The sequence below is a fragment of the Monomorium pharaonis genome, chromosome 3 (assembly GCF_013373865.1).
Source record: "Monomorium pharaonis isolate MP-MQ-018 chromosome 3, ASM1337386v2, whole genome shotgun sequence".
In the NCBI taxonomy this organism is placed as follows: Eukaryota; Metazoa; Arthropoda; class Insecta; order Hymenoptera; family Formicidae; genus Monomorium; species Monomorium pharaonis.
The window spans coordinates 22,021,044-22,048,592 of record NC_050469.1 but is presented as its reverse complement, the minus strand read 5'-3'; the positions used below and the strand labels follow the sequence as shown (position 1 = coordinate 22,048,592).

The window sequence follows — 27,549 nt, the reverse complement described above, 5'->3', positions numbered from 1 at the left end:
ATGATTGCGGTCAATAGTTTCGCCGGTCTCTCCTCGGGCCGTCTGAATGCGTGTTAACTATGGTGACGTCACTACAATGGCGGACACTAATCTGCACGTCAGAAACAGAGGTGCCCCTGCATTCACTCCCCTTTGCCAGCCCTTTCCCCCGTCGCTTTCGTCCCTGATCTGTCGGTTTCCCGGACAAAATATGTCAAACACTTGCACCACCCCCGAATTCCGTTGCGACCATTTCCCTGTCGTAAATCGCGGGAATTTATTCTTATCGCAGCTCGCGGCTATCTTCTGCCGTGATAATAAACAAGAAGCAAGGAATTCCTATCGTCTACCTTCATAAACAAATATTTCCATTAAAAAAAGCACTTGAATTATAAATTTTACTTATCAATGTGTGTATTTTTAGCACACGTAATTATTAGGTCGGAATATTTATGAATAAAAAACCAATTACGACGGCTTAGAATTGTAAAATCACTTGCAAGATAATATCATTAAATCGTTTAGTATCATTAATATCAGTTTTTTTGATAGTGTAATAAAAAATAATTTTCGAACATATTACATCAAAATATTTATCATTATTATATTGTATCTATAAAATTATTCGGATCGTATTTAAAAAAATATAAAACAATGCGCACCGTAAATGACAATATATTTCTCTTTAAGACGTTTAATGCAAAATTAAAGTAAATAAATACTTGAGGAAGATAGGAAATACAATGTTTCATATTTTTTTAGCTGCTACTTAGAATTTATCACAGACAATTCAAATAGTCTTATGAGATATCGTAAAATATTATTAATCATAAAAGATAAAATTATAAAATATATGTAATATTATAAATTATAAAAATAGTCGAGTCGTGTACGTGTGTGAATACGTCTACAAGACAGTTCCGTCGATACGAATAATTTCTGATTCACGCGACAATACGCTGTTGCTTGTGGTACCTCGCCATTCCTGTTTCTCGCACCCGAAGTACCCGAACTCGAAAAGCACCGGTGCAATACACGGTTGCCTGCTAATAGGAGGTACAGTCCAGCCAGTAAAACCATCAGCTGCAGTGAGCTTGGAGTAGGGTTGCTATACACCCTGCAGCGGAAGAGATCTTCAAGTGTCAGCGCTGAGGGTTACAACCCTGGCCTGCACCTACTAAACGCTAGCTGGCGGATAATAATCGCACGTTACGCATTTGCTTGGACTTGCTTGAGACGTACGGTTACAATTTTACACTTTTACCTCGTTCTATATCCAATTCCACATATGATGTATACTTTATTCACATGTTGCTTGTAAAATATTTTTAATGATTTTATTATAAATTGTATGTAACATTACAATTTGAATAGGAAAAAAGTGTGCAGTTTTTGAAAAAAATTTAAATAAAATTCACCGAAATAAAATAATACGTGATCTAATTTTATCTTGAAAAATGTAATAAAAACCACGTTCTTTTTTATTAAAAAAAATTAATACAAAATAACTTTCTAAATTACAGTACGCTGCTAAAAAAGTCAACGCTAAAGGGTATATTAAATAAACAAATGCGTAATTAGTCGGTTTATAAAACACTAAGATAATTTCATTAAACATAATGGCCCTTTATCGCGCGTTGCCGCGGTGCGTTGCCGCCTCGGTGTCTCTCCGTGTTGTTATCTCGAGGAATTTACAATTTTAATTCAGCAAGTCGCTCGCAGCCCGACAAAAAACTCACGGTAACGGAGGTTAAGTGCCTAGGGAGACCATGGAGCTCGAAGTTTGTTAGATCGCGGAATTAGTCGGCTGTTAAGCCAGATAAGCAGTCAACATGGACGAAAACAATTGCGCCGGATTAGCCAGGATACTCCGTCGGCGACGGCGCCTCGTCCTCGGTCAAAAGATTAAGTAATGATCATTCGTCTTCCGGTTAAAGAGGTCGTGTACATCGTCCGCCGGGCGGCGGGGAGGGGGTTGGGGGTGGGGGGACGGATGGAAAAAAAGAAGCGGAGGAGAGAAGCGAGAAGCCGTTTTATCTCGCGAGACCCCGGCGAGATCTCGCGGAGTTACTCGAGCAAATTTGTCGAATTATCTTATCGTTGAACATCTCGTCGTGTCGCGGCACCGCGATGTCGAATTAATTTCAATCTCATTACGGCCGATACTCCGCTCGCGGCTCCGCGCTCCCCCCCCCCCCCGGTTTTCTTCCCCCGATAAAGAACCGGCGCGGCGCGCGGCGGGGAAGTATTGTCGAGCGAGATTCCCGATCTCCCGCGCCCGCGACTTCCTCCTGAATTGAACGGATTAAATTCCTAGATCAATTACACTCGGATATTCCGGGACGCGCGCGTCGCCCGCGACCGAGAAAATTTGGTTCGTCGTGAGCGCGAGATAATACTGCAATAATTGCCATTATTCCCGCTCAAATCGAATCGATGATATTGAATTTACTTTACGACGAGCTTTACGACGAACACGCAGTACATCGTGTATACATTTCACTACTAGAACTATCCTGATCCTTCCGATCGATTTTACAACATTTCTCCGACAATCGTAACGTTCGACGATCTTATCACGCGGCGAGAGGCAAAAACTGCGCGCTATTTGCATGCTTTATGAGCGTCGCGTGCGTCACTTCGCAGTCCACTCGAATAAGCACTTACTTTCAAACGACGCAACGCGTCGTGAGTTTCGTTGTTTCTCTTTTCTTATTTTACCGCACACGGAAAGAAAGAGATAATTCAATTCCAGCGAGCATGCATTCGATCCCGGCGAGCGTGTTAAGGTACAGATATCAGCGATATTTCCCGGCGACAGAACCCACCCCCGAAGGGTCAGCATTCGTCTGAGAGAAGGGTGGATTTGACCAATCGGACGCGTGGGTCGGCCACCCCTCTGCACTGACCAATCGAGATTCTCTACGACGTGCCTATTCGCACGGTTCATTCGCGCGTACGTGCTCTAACGAGCCAACACCGCATCAAGAGTAAAAAAAAAAAACTTGCACTACAAGCTACGGGTAATTAGAAAAGAAAATTGTCAAAGAAAAGTGAAAGAAAATTGTTACTACAATTTACGTCAAATATCATCTAATGTTCGGTATTTAAAAATTTACAAAATAAATTCAAATTATGTAAATTTAGTATTTCATAATCGTTTAGTTCATTATAAATTTAATTCCCTCGAATATGGAACTTGATGAGATCTTATTAAGACTATCCGTTTTAAGAGTTCGGCGTAATAGAAATATGTATATTCTCACCTATACAGAATTAATATTATATAAATATCTTTAATATATGTCTACATTTAAATAGGATTACTAGATATTATTAACAGTAATTAAGTATTTTACCGATTGATAGTGACTTTAAATTAATTCTCATTCGTTACAATTAAATTTAGAAAATGATAATTATATTGCGATAGAGTCCGTATAATTAAAATAACAAAATGATACAAAGTTTAATTGATACCAAAATATTTAAGTCATAAACTATTTTTGAATTTATATTTTTGGAATATCGAGAAGAAAAGTAAAAAAAAGCTACCTGTTTCACGAAGTGAAACTTGTGCTAATGCGCTAGAATTAAATTCAATATTATAACAGTCAAATAAACATAAATAGTGTGACAGCATAACTAAAGCAAATCACAACAAAGTATATTAAGCATCACGAACTCTTTCGCGAATTATACAGAACATCATGTAGCGAAAAATAAAAACTCAACATCGCCCGTAACAAAGAATTCAATCGCGCTCCACTTTAGCGAGTGCTTAATTAGCTGCAGTGCATAATGCACTATTAACCAAAATTCTCTTGAATTTCCGTTTGAATATTACCGTTAAAAGCGCGAGTGCCGCGCGGCTTTTGCAAAATTCAGACACTCGGCGGTGGGAAGGTAGGTAGGTACACCAGGCCGGCGAGATAATAATGATGAAGTTCGGTGTCCGTGTAGCCGAGTGGCTGGCGAGACCGTGGAGGGTTGAAGCCGGCGGAAGGAGAAAGGCAACTCCGTGCGGAGGGGCGGAGGGGGGCGGCGGTGGGTTATACATTTGAGTACATAAATGTATGTAACTCCGAGTTTGTGTTGGAGTGGGCGTCGGCCATCTTGTCCGGTGGGTATTGACCGAGGCGACCGCCAGGCGAGAGAGACATGCCATGGCGGACAAACCACCCTCCAGCTACTACCTCCGGCATTAATTGCTCTTATTAGTTAAATCCATGCGCGCAGTCGTCATCATTGTCGCCGCCGTCTGTGGGACGCGGCGACATGCGATGAAAAAGGGGGAAAAAAAATCAGTCCCGTCGGAGGATTGTTCGCGGATGTTAATATTGGCGTGCGCGTGGCGAAGCTGGAAGGTAGCCGAGGTAGAAGGTGAGGTGAGGTAAATACACGTATATTTACGACGCGAAATTCATATGAGCGAGAGTTGCCTTTGCTTGCGAGAAAAGCGCGTACACGTCGCGGTACACGAAACGTTGTTTGTCGCGTTTACTCTCTGAAATCCTCGAGTCAAGTAAAGAAAACCACCGTTATTTATTATTAAAAGACTGGAAACTATTAAACTGTAATTGTTTTGGTTCAAGCGCCGCCGAAAGTATTAATGCGACTACATTGGAAATTTTATTACTGCTGTTCTTGTGGAAAATTTATTACTCAAACTATTAATATTAACTTTTCAATAGTAATTTTGTTATAGTGGTTATAACTAGATAATAAATCCTATTTGGTTCATATATAATTGTGTTAGGAGAAAATCTTTAAGTTGTAATATCATAAAGGAAGCATATGTAATTAAATATGTATACTTATACGATTTATATATGTTTCGTTATATTATACGCGTAACTGCGACTTTTATTCCTACCGACCATTAAGAGCGATAATCCGTCACGTTCAAATTTAGATTGCACTGTGATACCAAAAGTGGAGTTGTCCATCTCTCGGGGGAACGACGATAAATATGAGATGAACATCGAGGATATTAGGTTCAAAATTTCCTTTATAAGGTGCAATTATTATACGAAATTAGCCGCGGTTAAGCTCGTCGGTAACGAAACGCCTGAGAAGCCCCCGTAGCCGCATCCTTAAATAAAAGTTTCGCCCGTCGGAACTTTACCGATATAACGCTCAACCTTACGCTCGATGTAATTTAGTCCACTGTTGTAATTTGAGGATGTACCTAGTAAACTACCAACTATCATTTCAGAACTATCCGTCGAATTTAACCGTTGGGAGTGAGTGTGTGTGTGTGTGTGTGTGTGTGAGAGAGAGAGAGAGAGAGAGAGAGAGAGAGAGAGAGAGAGAGAGAGAGAGAGAGAGAAACTTAGTAAGATTCGCAAAATTAATTCATAATTACTATAAAGTCGATATCTTACGCCAATCAGCATGTGTAAATTGATAAGTATATCGTTCTAAGAGATCGTGTGTCAATAATATTTTTGCATTACAGACTAGCTGCTGCTAGAGGAGACGCTTAATAGATTCACTTAAATATTCATACGCTAATTGGTCGGTATCTCATTCGCGTTATTTCTATCGGCGAAATTAGCCGAGCATCCGTCGACGATTATTATATTTTCGATCTAACCTATATTCCGGCTAAATCTCTATGCTTATATCGGTCTTATGTTCTCGGAGACGTTAAAATTCACGGTACAACCTCCCACCGTGATCTATTCGTCTCGCCGCCTCTAATGGGTTACCCTTTTTTTTTTTACCGTCGCGGATCGAGCAACGTCCCATCGACGGGCTGGTTACCTCTATATTTCTCGTTGAGAACAATAAATATTCTACAAAACGCAATGTAAAATATTTAGAAACACGGTGTACTAAACAAGATGTTCAGCGGAAACCGCGGGAAGAAATTTTTACTTTCCGCTCGAATTTAAATTTAATTCCTATTTGCATCTAAGCATTCACGGCAGCTTGATTGTATCACCACTTGCGAGTCCTTTGCTCGGGTAAAAGATCTCAACATCGTGAAACTTCTCACGTCCGACTGACTTACGTCTTTTGGGTGTCCTGCTTTCTCTCTCGTTTATTTTCGCGCGCGATTCTAGACGGCTATTTATTCGCGGCGAGCAGTAAAATTCGAAATCGCAAAATTCCACGATTATTTTCATGATCGACTGACAATATATTGAATTCTATGCTGTAGCTTAAAATATCAAAATAATTTTATATATTTTAGATTATCGATCTATTAATATTTTGTATAATTACTAAAAAAATCGCATATGAATAGCGTAATAATTTTCTATTATTTTAAATCATGGTGCTCCGCTTGATTCAAGGGTTAAATTTACACACAACTCTTACGCAAAGCAAAAAAAACAAAACTGCATATCAGAGGATTAAAGATCGAGTGCTCGACGATAGCATCGAGGGTTTCATTTAATCATTTCCTCCGTAATGAACACGAATCGCTCAGGCATCGTCATAAGCGCAATCGTCGAAATTCAGTCCGTTCAAGCCGGCACAAACGTGCAACTGAGAGAAACAACGGGCGTTGCTGCTCCGCGGCTTGCTAAAATTCCGAAGGTATGTACGTCCGTTCGTTCGTCATTCACCTCGCCTCGCCTCGCCACGCCGCGTCTCGCATCGCTTCGCTTCGCTTCGCCACGCCGGCGAAGAGAAAGCGTGTATACGCAGGAGCTCTAATTCACGCCCGGCATTTCGCGCGGCGTGTATTTTAAGGCTGGCCCCGGCTCTAAAATTCCACCCTTGCCCCTAGCGCCCGTTCGTTCAACCCTCTCGCTCTCGCTTGCCCCCTGTCTCTCTCTCTCTCTCTCTCTCTCTCTCTCTCTCTCTTCTCCTCGCTCGTCGCTGTCGCGATCTCCGTTTCCCTCAAATACTCGCTCTCTTTGTTTCACCCTTGCTCTCTCACGGCATCACCTTCGTCTCCCTTTCTCTGTCCGCTCTGCTCACTCACCCCTGTGTGTTCCGTTCCTCCGTTTCTCTCCCTCTCATTCCTTCTCTCTCGATCGTTTCCCTCCCTCGTACGCGGGAATAACGCAAGCTAGTAGTACGTACGTACTCGGTACTCGGTAGTGGTGGGTATAGCGGCTGTGGATATAAAGGTTGTTCAGCGCCAGGGCAGAGAGGGCGACTAGGGGGTGAGGTGAGACGGGACAGAGGAGGACGAGAGCGAGACAAATCGAGAGTCAGAGCGAGCGTGGAAAGCGCGACGGAGAGACAGCATGTAGTGGCGAATGCGGACCGAAGGAGAGAGAATGACCGAGAGAGAAAGAGAGAGAGAGAGAGAGAGAAAGGGAGGGAAATAGAGAGTAAGTGAGAAAGAGAGAGTCGGGGTTCTTGGACTCTGTGTAGTAGTGCAAGGGTTCGTTCGACCCTTAAGGGGTTGTGGCTAGCGTCGGTCCCCCGCTGCCCCGACGCTCAGCCACCACCGCGTCCCCTTTACCTACCGCTACCTCCACCTCCACCACCTCCTCCTCCTCCTCCTCCACCATCTTCTGCACCACTACTATCCCCTGCCCCCTTCCTATCTCCTCTTCTACCGCTACTCGTCGACCACCCAGTTAGCCACCCTCGTAACCACCCTACGGCGAGCAAAACTACCCTACCGCCGGCGGCCATTTTACTCTCCCCTCGCCCTGGACTCGCCAAATTGTAATCCGAGTCCCTGGAATTCCGGGCAGAGCAGCCGTGGTCCGGCCTCAAAGGAGGCTTCCTTCGCCCTCTCGACATACCCCAGGATAATGATTAACGGAGTACTCCTCTTTCTGGCCCTCGCGACTCCGTTCCACACTTTGTAGAACAAACAGAGACGTAGCCGCGTTGCCAAATAATGGCAGGGAGACGCGCGAAAATCCTTCATTTACCTCCGGCATCGAGTCGAGGGCGAATTCGCGAGTCACGTTTTTATCAGAGCGCCGGCTTTTGACATGAGAGAATTATGCGGTGTGAATTGTTATGTAAATTTGAAACTGAGTGTTTTCCGTATCTTCGTGTAAATATTAATAAAAGGGGAAACGTGCGTTAATGGAACGGAAATATTTCAACGCGCTAATTTTTTTATATACAAATTGCAAGTATTATCGTCCTAAAATTCTCGTCATTATTTTCCACAATAAATTTATTTAGGTGGTCGTTTATGTTTCCTTTCGAACATGTTATTTTGGCATCTCATTAACATGCTCCGCTTCCGTTAATGTTGTACCAAAGTTATAGCATAATGAAGAAGTCCATTTATCGAGCAATAAACTTCATTGCTTAAAAACAGTTAATTTGGCCAAAATTAATGGTTTTTCAGGACCAGCTATACACAACTTTCCATCTCGCCAATCTGATCGCGATCTGCCCTTAATTAACACTTATACTGTAACATTCAGGCGTTATACTAGCCGAGAAGTGCGAGGACAATAATTTCGTATCTCCACGTTCCGTCTTATCTGATTGGGCGAACGGTATCGGCGGGAAATTCACGATTATCTGTTTATGGGACGGTTAATGGGGATCGTGCCGAGTCGCAACAGCTCGGGCTTCGTGTCTGCCCGACGTCGGCCAATAATATCGCACGTACTTACCTGACGGCGCACCTGCAGCTCGCTGCATGAAATTAATGTCCGAGGAAGCAGAAGGTAGGACGGGGCAACACGGGAGCGCAGGATGGAGCCGGAACGATTCCTGGGTGGGGCGTTTTCTTGTACGTTTATTTATCTCGCAATTCATCTCTAGGATTTGAGATTTGTGCATTCGAATTTTACAATCGTTATTTATCACTGCGATCAAAGCAGAAATTTTTCATCGGCTTTCAAATCAATCGAATTATTCAATCGATTAATTATACACAATTTTTCTCGGTCTATTTATATCTTGTGTAATTAATTAAGTCTCAAATGACTTCCTCGGAAATCTTGGTCAGCGGAGAATTCTTTTTTCTTCTGACGAAGTGTCCAAACATTCATTGGTCGACTCTGCAACACAAAAGAGAAAAACAAAATGTTAAAATACATTAAATTCGCTTATTTCTTAATCATATTCGGAGTTTCATATGACGAAGCGCACGAAAAAATTCTGGATGAAGAATAAACGATACGGTTCTGTCACAAAACTTATAAACGACGTGTCGCCTTCGAGCACTATTTATCTAAGTCCGAGGATAGATTTTATCGCCCTGGATATAATTTGTTGTGCAGCAACATTGGTGGTCGACACAGCATTTGTCATTCCGTGCGCGCGCCTCTGTGTTGACAGCGCTCGCCTCGTTCCCGGGGTGAAGTTCACCGAAGAAACCGGAATGAAACTGGATCAACCGGTAGCCTACAACACCCTGTGCAGATTGACCACAATCGCCCGTGTAGACAAATTTATGGCAGTGGTGGTCAATTGGCTGAAGTCTTCACCATCATGTACTATTCGTGGTCGATATTACGTAATAATTATATTTACGTTCACGTGTGCATTCTAGAGATATTATGCATCTATTCACATGTGACACTAGAAATTGTGTAAAAATTATATTGTCTTTTTCATATCGGAGCAACTTTATGCTGTCTAAATTAATGGATATATTAATTTTAATTAATTAATTTTTTCTATTAAAATAAAAAAGAATTTTTACGCTTTGCCGCGATAACGATCAGTAAATTTTACAAATAAAATTAATTTTTTTAATCACAAAAACGTACACGTATAATGTCCTGTAACTTCTATTTAAACTTCTTCATAATTTGATTCATATATATATTTCACGATCTGAAAATAACGAATGTTCCATATACTCTACATTTAGAGAGAATAAAGCAATTCAATTCCTTGATTTTACAATGTATATCTCTCAAGACCGCTTTAATAATGGAAGCCGAAAGACATTTCGTTAATAAAAGTGCACGTCGTCGCGAGCCACTCGACGTGTTTTACATCGCTCTTTGCGCTATCGATCCGGCCGATTTATGGGATTCCAGCTGATCGTTCATTTGAAGAACGCTCGTCGGCAACAGTAGACGCGATCGCTCCGTCCAATTTTCCGGATTTCTCGTGCACGAACTTCCGCTCTGAAAAACGAATGCGAGACGAGGAGACGAGAAAGAGGAGGATGTCCTCGGGATGAGAGGAAGGGACCGCTTCTCCGTCGACGGCTTGCTCTCGAATACACGCGTGCACATATCAATATCGGCCATGCATGACAAGACGCCTGACTGGACACGCCGATAAAAACGAAAAGAAACTCCTCTCGCATTCTAACCATTTTTACATCTGGACCCGATACCCAGACAATCGCGCAATAGTGATTCTGCCTTCTATACAAATTAGGAAGGATTATTTAACTCAATAAAATAATGACGCTTACGAATGTTTCTCGGAAAAATTTGACAAAAATTTTGGAAAACAGTTTTTTTCTAGCTTTTTCCTTGCTGCACTTTTTCGAGTTTTATCTTTTAAAATAATTAACTTGTATCCTTCTCTACGTCAACAATTTTTAGATAACTTTTACATTTAAAACCCCAAATGAGAATAACAATGATTTCGGTTAAGAGAAACACAATCGATTGCACTTCAAGTACACTTACCATTAGTTTGAAACTGTTTCTTGATTAAAATTTGAAAGAAAATAATCCATCACAACGCTTCCAAATATATTAATATTATTATTGTACCGTTACATTTTCGACATCGTAATGGCGAAGATATAATCCCGAGGATATAAGTAAGCCGCGAATATACGTATACCGATTTTTCGCGGGGTATCGATACAAGAAGGAGGGACACAAGGGGTGTTACGATTTTCATCTCGATTCGGTCTCCGTCGGCCTTTCGCGCCCGCTAGGCATGTCGGTAAGAAGGAAAAACGAGCCACCTCTCTGGATACTGCGCCTCGTAAAGGAGGATAGTAATCGAAGCGCGCAGAAAGATGCAGACTCTGTATATGGACTCGTACGCGTTACGAGGGCTCCATGCGTTTCTTCTTTCAAGAACTCGGATCGATGCGTCTTTATCAACGACGATACAGAGATCCCGCAGCTGTCCCTCCTTTTCCCCACATTCCATTACTTTTGCATTCTCCTTGTTACCCGCGTTCTCCGCGTCGTCGGCGACTCTCACAAAAAATGTATAAATCAATAAATAATCGATCGCTGAGTCAACAAGTCGAGATGTGAAAGACGTTTCGCGTGTAAGCGGTAAGCAAATAATTATTATATCACGTGCGTTAAAACGTGACATTAATGTGCGTTCTGATTTCGAGTGTTTCGATTTTCCATTTAATTTTTGTCTACTTGCAAACCGCAGCGTCGCTTGCTGTCGCTTCGCGTATCCCCTGTACACGCGAGCAAAGCCGCAAAAATTGTCTGAACGCGGCGCGGGGGCGGCGCGACGCGACGCGAGCGTGCCGTCCCTCGCGCTGACCCTTTCCCCGTCGTGGAACGTCAAAGGCGAGCACGCTCGCTGCGAAATTCGAAAACGAGCGCGAAAATCCGGCGAATTTCCAGAACAGTGCGTCGTATCGATTCGAGTTTCCGTGGGCGTTGCTATGAGATGGACCCTTGTACAACTCCGTGAGCAAGGTGGAGAGAAAGCAAGCGCGCGATAGAGAGAGGAAGAGAGAGAGAGAGAGAGAGAGAAGACTTGAGTGTCGCCAAGCTACCCTCCACCTCCTTCGCCTCTTCACCTTCGCGACGACCCACCGACCACCCCCGGGGAGAGGCCGCCCATCCTCGGTATTCCTCCACGGAGAGGCCATCTCGCCCTCTACGCCCGTTATTACTTCTACAAATATACAAGATATCGTATTTCGTGATCGAACTCTCGAGGTCGTAGAGAACGCAAATTCGATGGAATCGCCCAGCTAATACCCGTTTCAAAGAAGCACCGCCGTCATTCGCCTTTGAGAACCCGCGATCTCTCGCGAGGATCAGGACTCCCTCGCGGTACTCCTCCTTAACCGTCTTCGTCGGACCCTTATCTTCCCTTGGGCCTTCCACCTCTTGATCCTGAATCCGTCTGCTTTGTCTCCTTTCACGTCGCGTATGTGTCTCAAGTAGAAAATAATGTGAAAGATCGCGGAGGTAACGCTACCTACGAGAGACGAGAGGATCGCCCGCCTCGTGGAAACCTGCCGTTCTCGAAAACCTCTCGCAGCTCGCTCCTGAAGGAGCCTCGAATCTGCCGAGACAAAGATATACGCGGTAGCGCGAGATTTGGAGACGATCCAAAGAAATAATGATCCGCATCGGGGCTTTTCTTCGGGACCGTTGCGAGCCGCGAGTCTACGAGCTCCATCGATCGCGGTTGGCAGACGCGATCGAGATACCGATGTACGCGGAAAACGTGAAACTTTGTTAAACGCGGATCTTGTATCGGAAGCGTCTTTATTAATGATCACCCGCGGCGTCAAGCGTTATTCGTAAGATTAACGACTCGAGTTCCTCGGCCCCGTCGCGGTGAAGTGCATAGCTTAATTAATGATGGAATTAAAATTTTCCTTAGTTCGACGAAGTAATATTTGTTGCGAAAATTTGAACCTATATATACCTATAAATATATTAAACACAAACACAGTTGGACAATTTTAAAATAAACGTATATCACACGTCCTAAAACGGTCCACTCAAATTTGTGTGTTAAATATATTACATTAGAAAGTAACATCAATTACTTATATAAAAAATTAAAATATAGAATGTGAAAAAAGTAATATTTTGACACAATTTAAAAACGTACCGTGAAAAAATTTTTTTAGTAAAATTAACATTTATAATATGTTAAGTTATACATTTTATTTATTAATTTTGAAATTTATGTTTCAAAACTACGTTATTTTTGTGTTGTTTTAACACATAGATTGTATTATTTTAACACAAAGAAATGTTGAATATTAATTTAATACAAAATATTCAAATAACATAATCACATTATACATTATACAAATTAATACTTGGATATGTTATAACTGTGATAATCACTGAATATTCCCTGTCTTTCAGTAATTTTCATTTCAGAATTAGTGTATAATCACTGAATTATCAGTGTAGTTCCACTGATTTTATCGAGTTTTTACTGATTGTGATTTAGATTTCTATTGCGTCTGTATGTGTATTGTTGCACCACACAATTATTTTACTTTTTGGCACTCCCGCATTTACACTGCACTAACGTAACAATGAGGAAAACATTGTTTAAAAGAATTAAATGCTCTTTTCAAAAATACAAGCGAGTCAATGTCTCAGCTATACATAATTATATTATTATTAACAATCCATCGTTCAAGACTATTCTTCCAATCTGGTATCGATTTTTTTCGCAGGCGGTTGATATAAAAGCCGACACCATCAAATAGAACGCGAAGGCGCACCATTGCTCTTGATGAAAGAACAGGAGTGCCGGAAGGCAAACGATTGTGCGACAAATACAACAATATTTTTATACATTTCATATAAAAATTATATTCGTATCTGATTTAATTTTTATGGAAATATTTCAGAATTATTATTTTAGAATTATTGTTAAATTCGTATTAAATATTGGAAGTTTAATAATTTTATAAAGCTCAACAATAAAACTTTCTCGTTTTGAGATAAAAAGAGTTTTAATTAATTCGAGTTTTAATCAAAATATTCATTAATATTTTAATTACAGAAATCATCATGACAATATTAAAACATAAAAAACAAACAATATAAATGTTTTCAATCAAAATTTGAAGATATTGTGTTTTAATTATTTAATTAAAAAAATATTTAATTACGGAAACATTTAACTAAATAACGATATAACGGTTTCTTGCACATATAGAAGATAGGAACATATCTTAAATGAGATATAAATGGGACACCTGTTTTCTACATGGAGTTAAAAGAGGCCCAGCATCCGGTCAGGTGAGATCAAAGATCATGGGTTAATCTGTCAGCATCTCGTCTGTCCAGTTCTGGACCAAACGTGTTTCATTCAAAAAAATAGCCGTGACCCTACAGAAGCCAGTATCGCAGAATAATAAATTAACTGTCTAATTAAATTCATATAACAATCATATGTAATATTATAATTTAAGTTAAATTGTAATTTACTCGCTTGGTAAAATTAAATATAAATTATAATTCTAATCAAATTTGTAAATTTTAAACGCTTATAACAATAACACAAAATAATCTTGTTATATAAATTTCGCAACGTGTCAAAGATGATATTATATTAGATTATGTATATGTCTTTCAAAATCTAATTTTTTATCAAACATAAAATATTAATAGAGTTAATTTTAACTGTTTATGATATAATTCCGTCAATGATTCATTAATTTTGACTTCGAGCAGGATGAAAAGATTAACGAAATCTGAATGCGGGGATCTCTGTTAGAGAAGAAAGGGTGCGTACTCTACGGACTTCTACGTGCGTCCCTTTGAAAGGACACAATCCTTCGTCTTCTTCTTTCCGCCTCTTACGGTTTCCATGACGCGCGTACATCACGCTAGCCCAGACTCACTTAATTGGGTCCGCCATTTTCAGTGGCTCGACCCTTCGAAAAGCCTCGCCGCTTCTTCCCTCCGACCACCCCACCCCCTAGTCTTCCGCGTAAGGGAGAATTCAGAAGGGTTACCCACCTACCCGGACCAAGCGAAGCCTTCGAACACGAGCTGAGTGGCTTTTGTTTTCACCCCCGGAGGAACCGCCATTTTGAATTTATGATACTGGGAGTCTACGGTGCTCGGACACCGAAAAACTTCGGTCGTTAGTGAAAGTTAAGGGCGGCCCTTGCCCGCTGGTGGCGGAGCATGCGGAGTCATTTTCCCTAATAAGCGATGGATATGCTCTTCGTGAACGATCGCTTGACAAATGGCTATTAGGTATGATAATATATGTGCCACATAACTATTTATTTAAATCGCAATGTGTAAAAATATTTAAGTTTCATAATTTTATGTGTAGAAATAATTTATAAGATGTAAATAAATAAATAAATAAAATTAAGTTAACAACTTAATAAAATGAAATTCTACTCTTTCTAAATCAACAGTAAAAATTAGAAATTGGTATAAGACAGAATGTAAGATAAATTCAATACAAAAGAAACTTTCCATCAATTATAACTCAATAAATAAGATTTTAATTCCTACTTTACTTTAACAATCTAAAAAAAAGTTCTCTTTTTATAATAAGAGAAAATAAAATTTTCGTATAACAAAAAATATATAAGAAACTGTCTATTTAAGACATAATTATACGTTTAAAAAGCTTATTTAATTATATGTATTTTAAAATAAAATTGTAAGTAAAATAGTTATATAATATGATACTTTAGGTATACTGAATGAATTAATTAATGTCTTAATTCTAGTCTAAAAATTGCTTTTTAAAATATATAAATTTTCTAAATACCATGCGTTTGTTAAAAGTTGCTGAGCACCAAATATTCAATTACGTTAAATCTGATTTCCGACTGAAGATCGAGAGGTGGAGCCCGTCCTGTGGGTGGGAGCTTTTTCGATAGGCCGATAATCTGATATTCCGGTCGGCAGATAGTTTAGTTCAAATTCGATGTCCGGAGGAGAGAGAGAGAGAGAGAGAGAGATAGACAACGGTACACGGAAACAGTTCGGCGGAGATGTCGACTTAAAACAATTGAGGGTGCCGTAGCGGCACGCAATATCCTGACTCCTCTAATTCGATTAGGGAACTAGCTATGCAGCCCAGGAACCTGGAATTCCTTTAACCAGCCCGGAGACTTCCAGGTACGGATACAGCCGACTCGCGAGGGACGCGGACGAATTGCAGGTTGGATACAACCTTACAGATATACCGTGGGTAGAGAGGTAGTCACCGAATTATCGGACTCGATGGAAGAACCGGCTCAATTTGCCAAATTAATCCGGCATGCCTTCGGCAGCCAGTTTGCCAACCAAAGCTACGTCGAACTCTTCGGCATAATGTTCGAGTTTCGTAAACATAATTCAAGGGAGAAAAGAAGTAAAATTTCCAGAAGAAAGTAATTTTTACAAACGCACTTTCTGGTCTCTCATAGTTGTTTTCAAATTTCTAATTACAAGTTGGCAAAAAGTTAGCATTAAAAATATTTCAGAAATAAATAAACATAATTTACAAATATATAATATATAAATTAATTAAAAAATTCTTCTCAAGAATGCAACAATTTATTGATATGTGGGAAATATATTTGTTTGAAATTTCAGTTGTAAGAATAATTATATACTTTTTAAAATCAGTACTAATACAAAATATAAGAGTGTAAAAAAACAAGCTAATAATGTCTTTTTGACGTTAAGATAATAATTTCCATATTATTCAACCAAAAATTTATAAAAATTTATTTTTGAATAGAAAATTCTAGCTAAATAAAAAATAAATGAAGAAAAGTTAATATCTTTTTAATAAAAATGTGCGACTCCAAAAATATTTTTGTTAAATAATAGATTATTAATAGAAATGACTCTTTTTAGTTTCAAAACTTACTTAATCTAATTGTTTCCCGATTGGTACATTTATTTCTACAATTTTTCCAAAAATAAGTCTCTTAAAAAAATGTCATTATAGTTTTACCATAATTAATACAAATAATTAATACTTTCGATGCTGCAAATGCGTATAATTTGACAAGATAAAATTATACCATGTTATTGTTCGACTTCATTATTGTTTAATAAAAAGCTTTATAAATCCTTAACGACCCTGTGTTTTTTGGTAAAAACGATTAAAAAATTTTATTAGATCAGAAGAACTTAACAATAAGAGATTTGTTACTACGCTCCCTACATTCTTTTACGGTCCTAAGTTGCCCCCACAGCACCCCTAGATCAAACGTCCCTTTTCAAGGAGAGGGAGGCCCAAACTTTAGGCAACCCTACCCAAGAGTCCCCCCTCAAATAGAAACTAGATCTAGGAACTAGATTGGTCTATGTTACCGACTATACAGGAAGTCCTCTCAGACGCGTCTAGTTTGGCCAGGAAACATCGGCAGATGTCGGTACTGCCGGTTTACCCCGGTAGCTACCCCTACAACACCGTATTCCGTCCAACACGGCCGTTTTACACTTGATAAACTTAGAAATTCTACCGAGGGAAGGCCGCTCGCGTATACACGCTCCAGTCGAGATTCAAAAAAAAAAAAAGTGTGCAACTTCCCAACTCTCACTTTCGAATCAATTATTCGCGTTCAATATTCAGTTCTTGTCCTCGCAACCGCGACTGTTTAACCGTGTCGTTCGTCTCGCGCAATTAGTGACCCGTATGAGGTAATTCAGGAATGTGAGCTGGTGACCCGATTATAAATTCTTGATGATGCTTTCGTGGTACGGGCAGCACGTCGCATCGATTGGATCGGACCGACGGAAATACGTGCGCGCCGAACAGGGGTAGTCGGGCGAGGTGGTCGGTCGCGATCGGTCGATCGGTCGGTTGGCTGGTTATCTTAGAGGAATCGATTTAATTCTTTTCTTCACGCCGTTCCGTCAGCGGGGATTTACACGGCGCATCGCGCAGAGGCATACAGGCCGACGGTGTGTGTACAATGCGCGGAATATTTCGGCTCGGCTTGCTCTCGACGGATCCGCCACGAATCCGGGGAAGCATTCCGGCGCATTCTTGAAAACCGCGCGGAACGACATGTAACGCGTGGCATATGCGCGGCGGCAGCGATTGTTCGCCGGGTAGACGAATGTTACTTCCGGCGTACATCTCACGCCCGGCCTGGCTCTCCTCTCTCCTCCTTCTCCCGTCTCGCCTCGCCCCGCTCCGTCCGTCCCGTCTCGCCGCGAAAAGGAAAGCGCGAAGGCTTGAGCCGTGAATGGCCTGACGTATCGCCGGCGCGTCTGTGTCTGACACCTCGGATTTTTCCATTAAATTTTCCCGACGCGGGAATCTATCACCGGTTACACCTCCCGGAAAAACCCGCTCCTCGCGCAGCCTCGCACGAAGCGATTCCCATTACGATCGCCCCGAGATTCCGTGAAATGCGTATCGAGCCGCGCGATAACGTTCGTTCGCCTGATACCTTTCTGGGTCAACAAATGAAGCGACAACTGGTCTGTTCTGAACTGACAGTTACATGAAAATTCTCCCGGTGGAAAAATCAGAAGAATGTTTGAAAGGAAGACTATGCGCAAATGGTGGCGTGTGAAAAAAATTAATGCAGTAGGAAGTTTCTAGTATCTTAGAATAACATTTAAACTAACTCGTTTAAGCTAACTCGTACTCTCTTTGCGAAGCTATTATCATCTTCGATGTCGAAATTAATAATTTTAACGCTCACGGTTCACATCGATCCGTTTCACGATGGCTGGATCAGCAGCGAATAAATAACAACCGGCAAACAAGCGTAATAAAATGGATCGACTTCGTACTTCTCCTGTGTATCTAAGTTCTTAGTCCTTTGTATTGCGAGCCGCGTATAAGTCTTGGACCAATAGAGTGGCGTCGGCTTTGCGTAAATACGGATTTCGCGCGCCTCGTTCAAACAACGGACCTCTCAAACACAGATGGAGATCCTAGCTAGTGTATTTGCCTTGGTAACGAGATTGATTAACTTATCAAGAAAAGAGATATTCGTATCTCCAACGATCAGCTCAAAAGTTTCCTGATGCGACCACGCTTCAAGGATTCGTAAAATTAATTCAATTAAAATGGTCACGGAGAGATTAGTATTATCGGCAACCTTGATAAATTTCGATTGCAATAATAAATTGCTTTGGAACATTTTAAATTAAACTTTTTCCAAAGAAAACAATATGTATTATTTCTTCGCTCGAATAAAAACGATATCCTCGATTTGAAAGTGTAGATTTCAAGCGCAAGATTTATGCAAATAACAAATAATTTCGTTGTAATTTCTGGAAAAATGCGATCTTTCGCGAAATGTGCCCCGAAAGAGGGGGAACGGGGAAAAAAATTGAGGAGCTTGTCCTAATACCACGTAGGGGTAAGCTCTAAGACGGGCGGCTTCATTTTTCACGGAATCTGCGGGAAAATGCAAATGCGCGGGGCATCTGGCAACAATGGCCGTGGTCTGCGGCCCCTATTTTAAGGGTTGGTTTTTCGGTCGAGGGAGAGAGAGGGTGGCTCGGCGAGGGTCGCGGCCAGGGCAGGCAGGAGGAAGGGATGGCGAGCCTTGCCGGCCATGCAAAGCAGCCAGAAGTACAGTAGTAGCAGCAGCGGCAACCCCCACGGCCGACCTCGGCTATATACCGGCTCTCTCCCAACCCCCTGATAAGGGTGGACAGCCACGATCGATTAGAGGGCTACCCACCCACCAGCCCACCTCTGCTCATCCGTCCCTCACCCTTCGGGTCCACCCACAGCTCACCCATTCTCAACGGCGTCCTCGACGAGGAGCTTGCTGGCCCGCACTCTGATTCGCAACATGCCTGACTAACGATCTCCGGCTTAAAAATGACGGTTTTTCTCCATCCTTTTTTTTTGTCCCCGATTCTCTCTCCGTTGTGCTCTTATTCGCGCTTAATTATAATCTCGGCGCGACGATCTACTTTCGCTCATTAGCTTTCTTCCACGGTCGGACGAGCGCTAGAGGATCTTCGAATCTTTCGACGGCGAGACCGAGGTCGCCGCTTTTACCCCGTTTCCACGCTTTTTATCCACGACCGCGGAAAGATACACCGCAGCTTGCGACTCGACTGATTAACGATCGTGCGCGCGCAAAAAAAAACTCCGACTTTTTACCACGCTCTGCTCCCCTCGCCTGCCAATTTCCAATTTCGATCTCTTGTCGTTGGGTCACCGTTATTTCTCTTTACGTTTCAGTCTTACTTTTTATACGCGAGAACATGATTGTTGCATTATATACCATCACAAACATCTATATTTAATACACGTTGCAAAGATTCAATTTATAATAATTTAATAATAAAAATATCTTATGCACATAGCGAAATATCTAAAGTAGATTGTTCGTAATATTTTTTGGGCAGCTTAATAACGTATTTTGGTAGGAAGCATTTTCTCAAACGATCTTTTTTTAGGGCGAGTCACAATTTCGTCACAAATCTTGATTTTAATCCGCGGTGGCGTTGCATCGCGAAGTTAACACGTTTACCGTCGCAGTTGCCGTTGTCCAACGAAAGGCTAACAATAAGGAACGATCTTCAACTAGTTAAGTTAAGTTCCAGCTCGCTCGTTCTGCCGAAACTTCGTCGGCTGGTCGTTGTACTTCCGCAGGTAAGTCGCACTCGCGCATATCGCACCGCTGAGTTCTAAAGTACCTAAACTGCTAATACCCTGCTTTCCGGTAAATAGCATGCGAGACTGTTTTTCGCGCGCCACTTTCGGGCATTTTCGAAGTATCTCAACGAGAGAGATTTGTGGGTCAAGAAACGCGAGGTACACCTTGATCACAGGGAATTTCCACCACGGTATCAATAAATATGAACAGAAGAAATAGTAGTTTTTTTTTTTTAAATTGCATAATGCAATTATAATATAAAATATCTTTATAATACTTTCTTGTAATCGTATTTTCATAAAGTTTTGCTATCCACTTATACTCATATTATTACTGCTACAAAAATCTTTTATTTTGTCGTTGAAACAAAATAAACTTTTTATCACAACACTAATTTTCTTTTTAAAAGCACATAAAAACTAAAATTGTACAAACAATTTTGAAGTTTGCACTCAATTGAAAAGCTTGCAACTCCTATTAACCGAGTTTCTGGTTACAGCTTGGTTTAAAATTCGCCAAGGTCAATGGTGTCGAAAGTTATTACTTTCTTTATGGACCAGCCTGACTTTAGAACTTTCCCAAACTTCTTCCATCCTTCTGTATCCAATTATTCTCCATCGTGCGAAATGTTTGCACTCTGCGTTCTCTTTGTACGATCTTCGCTGTCAAACGAACGTTCCGCCGAATTGGAAATAAATCTAAAGCCTTTTTAGAGAAATTGCCAATAAATTCTCGCGTTAGTTCGGTCCGGTGGGCATTGCGAGCACCCCTCAATTTTAAAATTTCCTAATTCCCAGCAAAAAGGGGTGACGCTAGGAGCCCGTCGTCCCTACGATGTGTCACAAATCCTGGCAGACCCAAATGTTCGCATTAGAATCGATACCGCGATGATATCACCCATTAGACTTTTATTCATTCCTGGCAATTTGCTTTTCTGATTTCATGAATCTCCACTGTAAAGAAACAATCAAATTTATTTCTGCGAGTTAAAGAATTGTAATGTTTTCTGTAATATTAAATTTTTTACAATTTTATTACAATTTATAATTTTATTTTACGTTGATTAGAAATATGTTGGAAATAAGTTTTGCAAACATTTTCGAACCTCTAATTTTTCATCGAGATAAAATTAATGCCAGTCGGTACATAATTAATGGCAGTCATAATATATTCACATCAGAGAATCTATTCTGAAAATATTTCTCTGTAGATCTCGGACATTGTTTTTGCCAGCAACGTATATTTATCGTAATCGATTTGCGCTCGCAGCGCAACTACCTTTAATTATTGCATGATCCATGCTACAACGTGAGACAATAAATATCCGCTGGTCGGAGCACGTCGGAGGCGAACAAGCACGTTCCAAGCTCTTGTCGCGAGATCAATATCTTTTAACCTTATTTGTCTGTTGGCGGCGGGTCTTGCCAAACAATAAGAGCACCCGGTAGAGAGTCTGCCGCCGTAAAGATGAAGATGCGGAGGTGAAGGTGGAGAAGGCGAAGAGAGAACCGCGATATACGCGAAGCAAATGCGGAGGACGGAGTGAAGAAAACAGACGTCGGAGAAAGGAAGCTGATATCCTTGGAATTTTCATATCGACACAGAATGACAGTTTTTTAATATTAAATTCTTTCCGACCTTTTGATTTCTCTTTTTGCCCGACGACGACGACGACGACGACGACGACGACAACGGTGCCCTCGACGAGCTAACTTCGCGGCCGTTGAGCGAGCGAAAGGGAAATGGGAAAAGAGCAAGGAAAGCGGGCCGGCGAGACACGGAGTAAACGCTAATTTCCATTTCTTATTCATAGAATTCTGCGAGTTTTCGGTCGCCATCATTACGCCAACTATTACTCCGGTCATTAGGCCAATTTGCGGGTTTCGTTTCAGGTATGTAAATCGTCGATTAACGTTTGATATATCGGCAACGATTAAATTGTGTAAAGCAATTTTTAGATGCGCCATTAATTTCATCGAGACATTTTAAAAATTAGGAAAAAATAAAGAAATTAAATTATGATTGAAATAAAGATAAAACTGAAAAACTCATTAAAAGGAAAAAGCATGACATTACGATTAAATGCTTAGTTTGGCATCCGTATAAATGGCATCCGTATCAAGTTTCTACTTTTGATTTTATTCCAGTGACGTAAAAGCGAATTGTACAGATTCTTTCATACATTCGGTAATATAATTTTCTAAAAGAACCAGTTTAATACTTATTCCTATTCTCATGTATCTATCCCCTTTTTTTTACAATTATTTAATAATTTAATTTTAATTTTTTAAGGCAAGATTAAGCCGTTGCATAAAGGCATTATGAATTAGCCTGATAAATCTACTGTGTAGCAATGAGTACAAAAGAAGAAGAAACAACAAACAAGATGCGGAAAGAAACAAGTATCGCGCGACGACAATTACGTGGCCGGAACGGGACGAGACAATCTTCCCTTCCGGCTGTGCAAAACCGAAGCGCAGTAAATATCTAATAAATTTCTAGCCGGGTGGTCGCCGGAGTCACGTTTTCCCCCCCAACCGTAGAGAAGAACGAGAAACGGGAACACGCGAGTAAAAAAAAAGTGCACCCCGGAATAAAAGGATGGTCGCGCTACAAAACCCAAAACAGTTTTCGGAACGATTGTCATTTATTTCGTTATTTATTTCCGTGAGAGGTGATGGATACAGAAATGGTAGGGATAGGGGAAAGGGATGCAGAAAGCAGAAGAGAGACAGATACATTACAACGTATTGGGATGCAGCTTTTCTTTCTCACTCGCTCTTACTCTGCTCAATCTTCTTTTTTTTTTGGTAACGTATTGTCGAGTCGAGTGCAATTTTTTAACCCTTAAAATTTCGGGTTGGGGCGCACCGACCTTTCGGAGACAGACGGGGTACAGAAGTCGATGCGAACGCTCTGAGGGTTGGATGATGCGTAAAATGAAAGAGAGCGAGAGCGAGAGAGAAGCAGACGAGAAAGAAAAAGAGAGAGAGAGAGAGAGAGAGAAAGCGTGTACATGCACGTACGTGTGGGGCGAGCGAATGAGAGCGAAAAAAAAAAAATTGCGGGCTGAAAGGAAGGATTACATCGGGGATTTTGGTTTTCGCGTTTCATCTGGACCGAAAAGCCGATTTCCCGATTTTCCGTCTTTCCCGCGACGAGGACCGGCACTCGAATTAGATGTCCATTGTGCGAGCACAGAGACGAAAGAGCACGAGAGGTCGGTCCTACCTCCTTCCCCCTTTTCTCCCTCACCCCCCGACTTCGTGACGTCGCATATTAAGTCGCGTTCGACCCTTTAATAGAGTCTGCCGTCGACCACCGAAATACGGCCGCGTTCCAATATTCCCGAAATTATATTCTTTCGCTTGGAAATTTTGCTGAATTTGAAATGCGACAGATAAAATTTGTTCTGGTCAGCTAAGTAGGGTACGGTGCTATATAAAGTATTCCAAAATATCTCTCGGAACTTAAATTAAAGATGACAGCTCTGCGATTCTATGTATAAACCGATCGTATCAACAAGCAAAGCGTTTTAAAATAAACTGTATCATCCATAATATTACATTATAATTTGAATGGATCTCTCGTTTCTCGGCGTTTCAATTCGCGCGAGATTTGCAAACAAATAAAATAACATTCAACTCTCTCATATTGCTTCCTAGTTTAATTAGCTTATCCTCTTTTGTCTCGCGAATGTACGCAACTCATCTATATGAGACAATAGTCACGAAAGACTCGCACCCCGCAGTCTTCTCTCGTCACGTTGCACAAGCCATTTTCACCGTGAGTGCGCGAAACTGTCGCGCGATTCCAAAGTCACGCGCGATGGATACGTCCACGGGTGTGTTTGTTTAGACAACGACTTTTCTCGTGTCACCCGTTCGTTTCCGCCTCGTGGGAAAGCCGGGACCCACGATACTTTTTCACTTTGGAGTTTGGTAGGACGGATCGATCAAAAATATATTAGTCCCCGATATGACAGTGCGGAGTGTTTTCCTTTCTGGGATCGGGGCGCAAGAAGGGGTAGACATAACGGGGTAGCGAGAGTAGCAGCGTTTCCTCCTTTTTTCTCTCGCACGCTCCGAGAGGACGAACAAAAGGGGTGGTATACCTGCTCGCGGGGAAGGGGTTTCGTCTACCTGCGGAAAAAAGCCGGCCGGCCAAATTAATGATTTAGTGTCAGTTCCGATATCCGGGGGGATGACGGGGGGGTTCTCCCCCTTTTTTTTTCTTCCACTGTCCTCTCGATCGAACCCCTTTCCCTCCCCTGCTCTTCTCGACGTCTCTCGCAAACGGGGGATAGCTGCGTTTTTTTTTTTCGCAACGGTTTTTTTCTCCCCTCTCTCTCCCTTTAGGCGAAGGAAGATATTTTGAGAGAGGAAGAGGACGACTCTTCCTTCCTTGGGAAAACCCTTCCGCCAGGCGGATCGGAACGAGAGTAAAAGAAGGATCGCGGGGTCGCAGGACTTGCCGCCAGGCATCAGGATTTACGACGTATCCACTTGGATACTTTGTAGGAGAAGATGAAGAGACACGAACGATATTACTCGAGCTGAATGGAGAACGCTATTTTCGATAATTTGTTGATCGAGAGCAATGACGACGAAAGCGGTTAGGCGATCAGGACATTCATGGGGTCGTGTGAGGTTTTACATCTTTCTGTTGTATCGGGATGCGTTTAGCGAGATTGCAATTTCCGGCTACTAGATAAAGCATTTTTACTACAGTCGCAAAAGGTATGATTTTATAGTCCTTGACTCACCGCTTAAATCTGAGAGAATATCATAAAAAAGTTATCGAGTGTAACATATTTAGACAAACGGTCGCTAAACCATTGTGTTGATAACAATTCTTATAATTATGTCGTGGATAAGTATATTATTCTCATGCAATGCGCAGCTTACGTTCTTTGCTGAGAATTAAGAAAACCAATCGCTTTTGACCCTAACGTAATCTCCCAAGTATTACGAAAATTCAGCCGCAATTTTTATTCAGCGCGGCAACATTGATAAATCTAAAAAGACGGAGATATAATAATTTTCCTAGGCGAGCATCTCTTTGCATCGAAGATGTTTGTATCACTTAAACTTGAGATGCCCGACTTAACTCCATCATGATTATTTCACACCGATCGTCGTCGATGGATAGAATATACGCGCGGCTCGCCCGTAAATAACTCGAAAATGGCGACCTGGCGATGTACCTTTACGGGGGTTATTCGGAGTTTACAGTTCGGGGATAGAGTCGCCGTTACTCCAGATACATATATATATACATATATATACATATATATATATATATATATATATATATATATACCCATGTATATATACATATATACGCGCCACGGGGAAAGTCTTCGCGTCGACGTCCCGCGGGATCTGTCTCCGGCCGATCCTGTTCAAAAATTGAAGGACGGCGAGACCGAAAACTGCATCCGACGGCTGACCAGGGCCGTCCCCGGGGATTCCACGGGGGCGGGGACGTCACGTCGAAATTCGAAATTTAAATTCAAATACGCACACGACGTCCTCTCTTATTTTTTGTCTGATCTGGCGTCCCCCCGCGAAACTGGCACATTATTCTGATCTACAATAAAGTTTGCAAACAAACACACCACCAAATACGTAGAAAAAAATTTGTATTAACTCAATTATCTTTGTCTTATGAGGAGGGAGTAGTCATTCATCCCCGTTGACATGACATAAAATTTTAATAAGAAAAAAGAAAGTAAATGAAAGAAAAAATACAAGTTGGTTGTCGTTTAAAAATGCCATCTCATTTTTTCGTAAAAAATACAATTATATTATTCATTGATCCACATTACCTCTCTGCTTCCCTTCAAGTCCTCTTTCAAAGTTCTTTTACACACGTATTCAATTACTTATTTACTAAATCTTTCTTATGTAGTTGAGATTTCGCCGTGTTACCATGCAATGTAAGTACTCGGCAATGTTTGCCATCAATAAAATCCAATGTGTCATCCTTCATACAAAACAAATTTATAATACGATCACTCTACGCGAATCGTACTTACGAAATTCGCATGTAATTCTAATTATTTTTTTCTAATCATTCTTCTAATCATTTTCTAATTAATTTTTTCTAATGATTTAAAAATATAGCGAGTCATATAACGTGTTTTAGGAGAGCGAGAAACCAATAACGACGAAACGAACGATAAATTTAAAATGCATCGAGCTCGATGTTATTATCTTCTAGAGGGAGGGAGAAAAGTGTCCTTTCCAGGAACGTCTCTTGTCAAGATGTGGACCAAATATACATTTTCAAAGGGATTCCTACGCGGTTACCCACAGCGGTAAAAGGTGGATAGGAAGGAGAAGACGCTCGCGTATCGATGTATCTGCGAGCCCTGATGTAGGTGCGAAAAGAAGGTCGTGTATATATGTATAGATCCGTCGCCGCGCATCAGTATGGAGGCTCCATTAGCGTGTTTGCGCTACGAGAGACGGGCTCCTCTAAGTGATGTTTTGTGCCGCACTATTTGAATCGTCCTTTATGCCAGGATCGTCCCTTGGACGATAAAGGCGCGGGGGTGAGGGAAGGAAAAAATCGAGAGGAGATTCACACGAAGGTGCTACTATAACGACTCGCCTGTTCCTTTCGCTTTGGGCCTCTCTAGTTATTCCTTCAGTGAGAAACTTCGTTATTCTTACTGGGGAACGTAGATGTCTATTTAGCTCTTTCGTGTCAAAATGCTAGGTCGTCGACGTACAAAAGAAAATAAAATTCTAATTTGCGAGGTTGCATAATGGTTCTTTTGCACGCGGAAAGAACGATTTTGTTGAAGTATTTAAAAATGTAGTTATGCTCATATTTTGTTGATTTGTCAAAATAATTATGAAGAATATACAAGTACAATGGATAATACTGCAAACAATTTTAGCGAACAACCATTACGTAGAATTCCGAAGGATATAAAAATCAAACGTTGGATTACTTTTCTAGCCACATGATATATTTCCAATGCACGTTCAAAGCGGGATAAGACGGCACGTCGGAAGAAGGCGTTGGCACGTGGTCAAGAGACGTCAAAACTCGTTTCTCTGCCACTTTTAAGGCACGTCTAAGGGGCTCTTAGGGGTCTATGGAGGTCAACGCTGCCTTCGTGTTCCGCTTCCGGGTCAGAAACCGGACGGCACACGCCATTGCTACGGAGGAAACTCGCGTGACCGAAGGCACGTGTTACTATATAAATGTCACAATGGAATTCTATATAATTGTGAAAATAAAATGACGAAAAATTGTTCTAAACAAAAATAAGCAATTAATAAAAATGTTACAGATCGAGAATCAAATATTTATATATTGTAAAGATAGATTATAAATCTATTTAAAAAATTTTACTTATAAAAAAAGTTCGTATATATTGATAAATACGTTCATATATA

At 41.2% G+C, this 27,549-nt stretch overlaps 1 protein-coding gene across 3 annotated transcripts in view; it reads right to left on the bottom strand.

Annotated features, from left to right (window-relative positions):
* Positions 1–8,705: 8,705 nt before the first annotated feature.
* LOC114253968 overlaps positions 8,706–27,549 on the bottom strand; it is a 56,106-nt gene continuing 37,262 nt past the window's right edge. For all 3 annotated transcript variants that reach the window (XR_004962484.1, XR_004962483.1, XM_028189252.2), the window contains one exon: positions 8,706–8,927. Coding sequence is in view for 1 of the 3 variants with exons in the window: in XM_028189252.2 (XP_028045053.1) it covers positions 8,872–8,927 (56 nt within the window). In the remaining 2 variants the exon portion in view is untranslated. The remainder of the gene's footprint in view (positions 8,928–27,549) is intronic.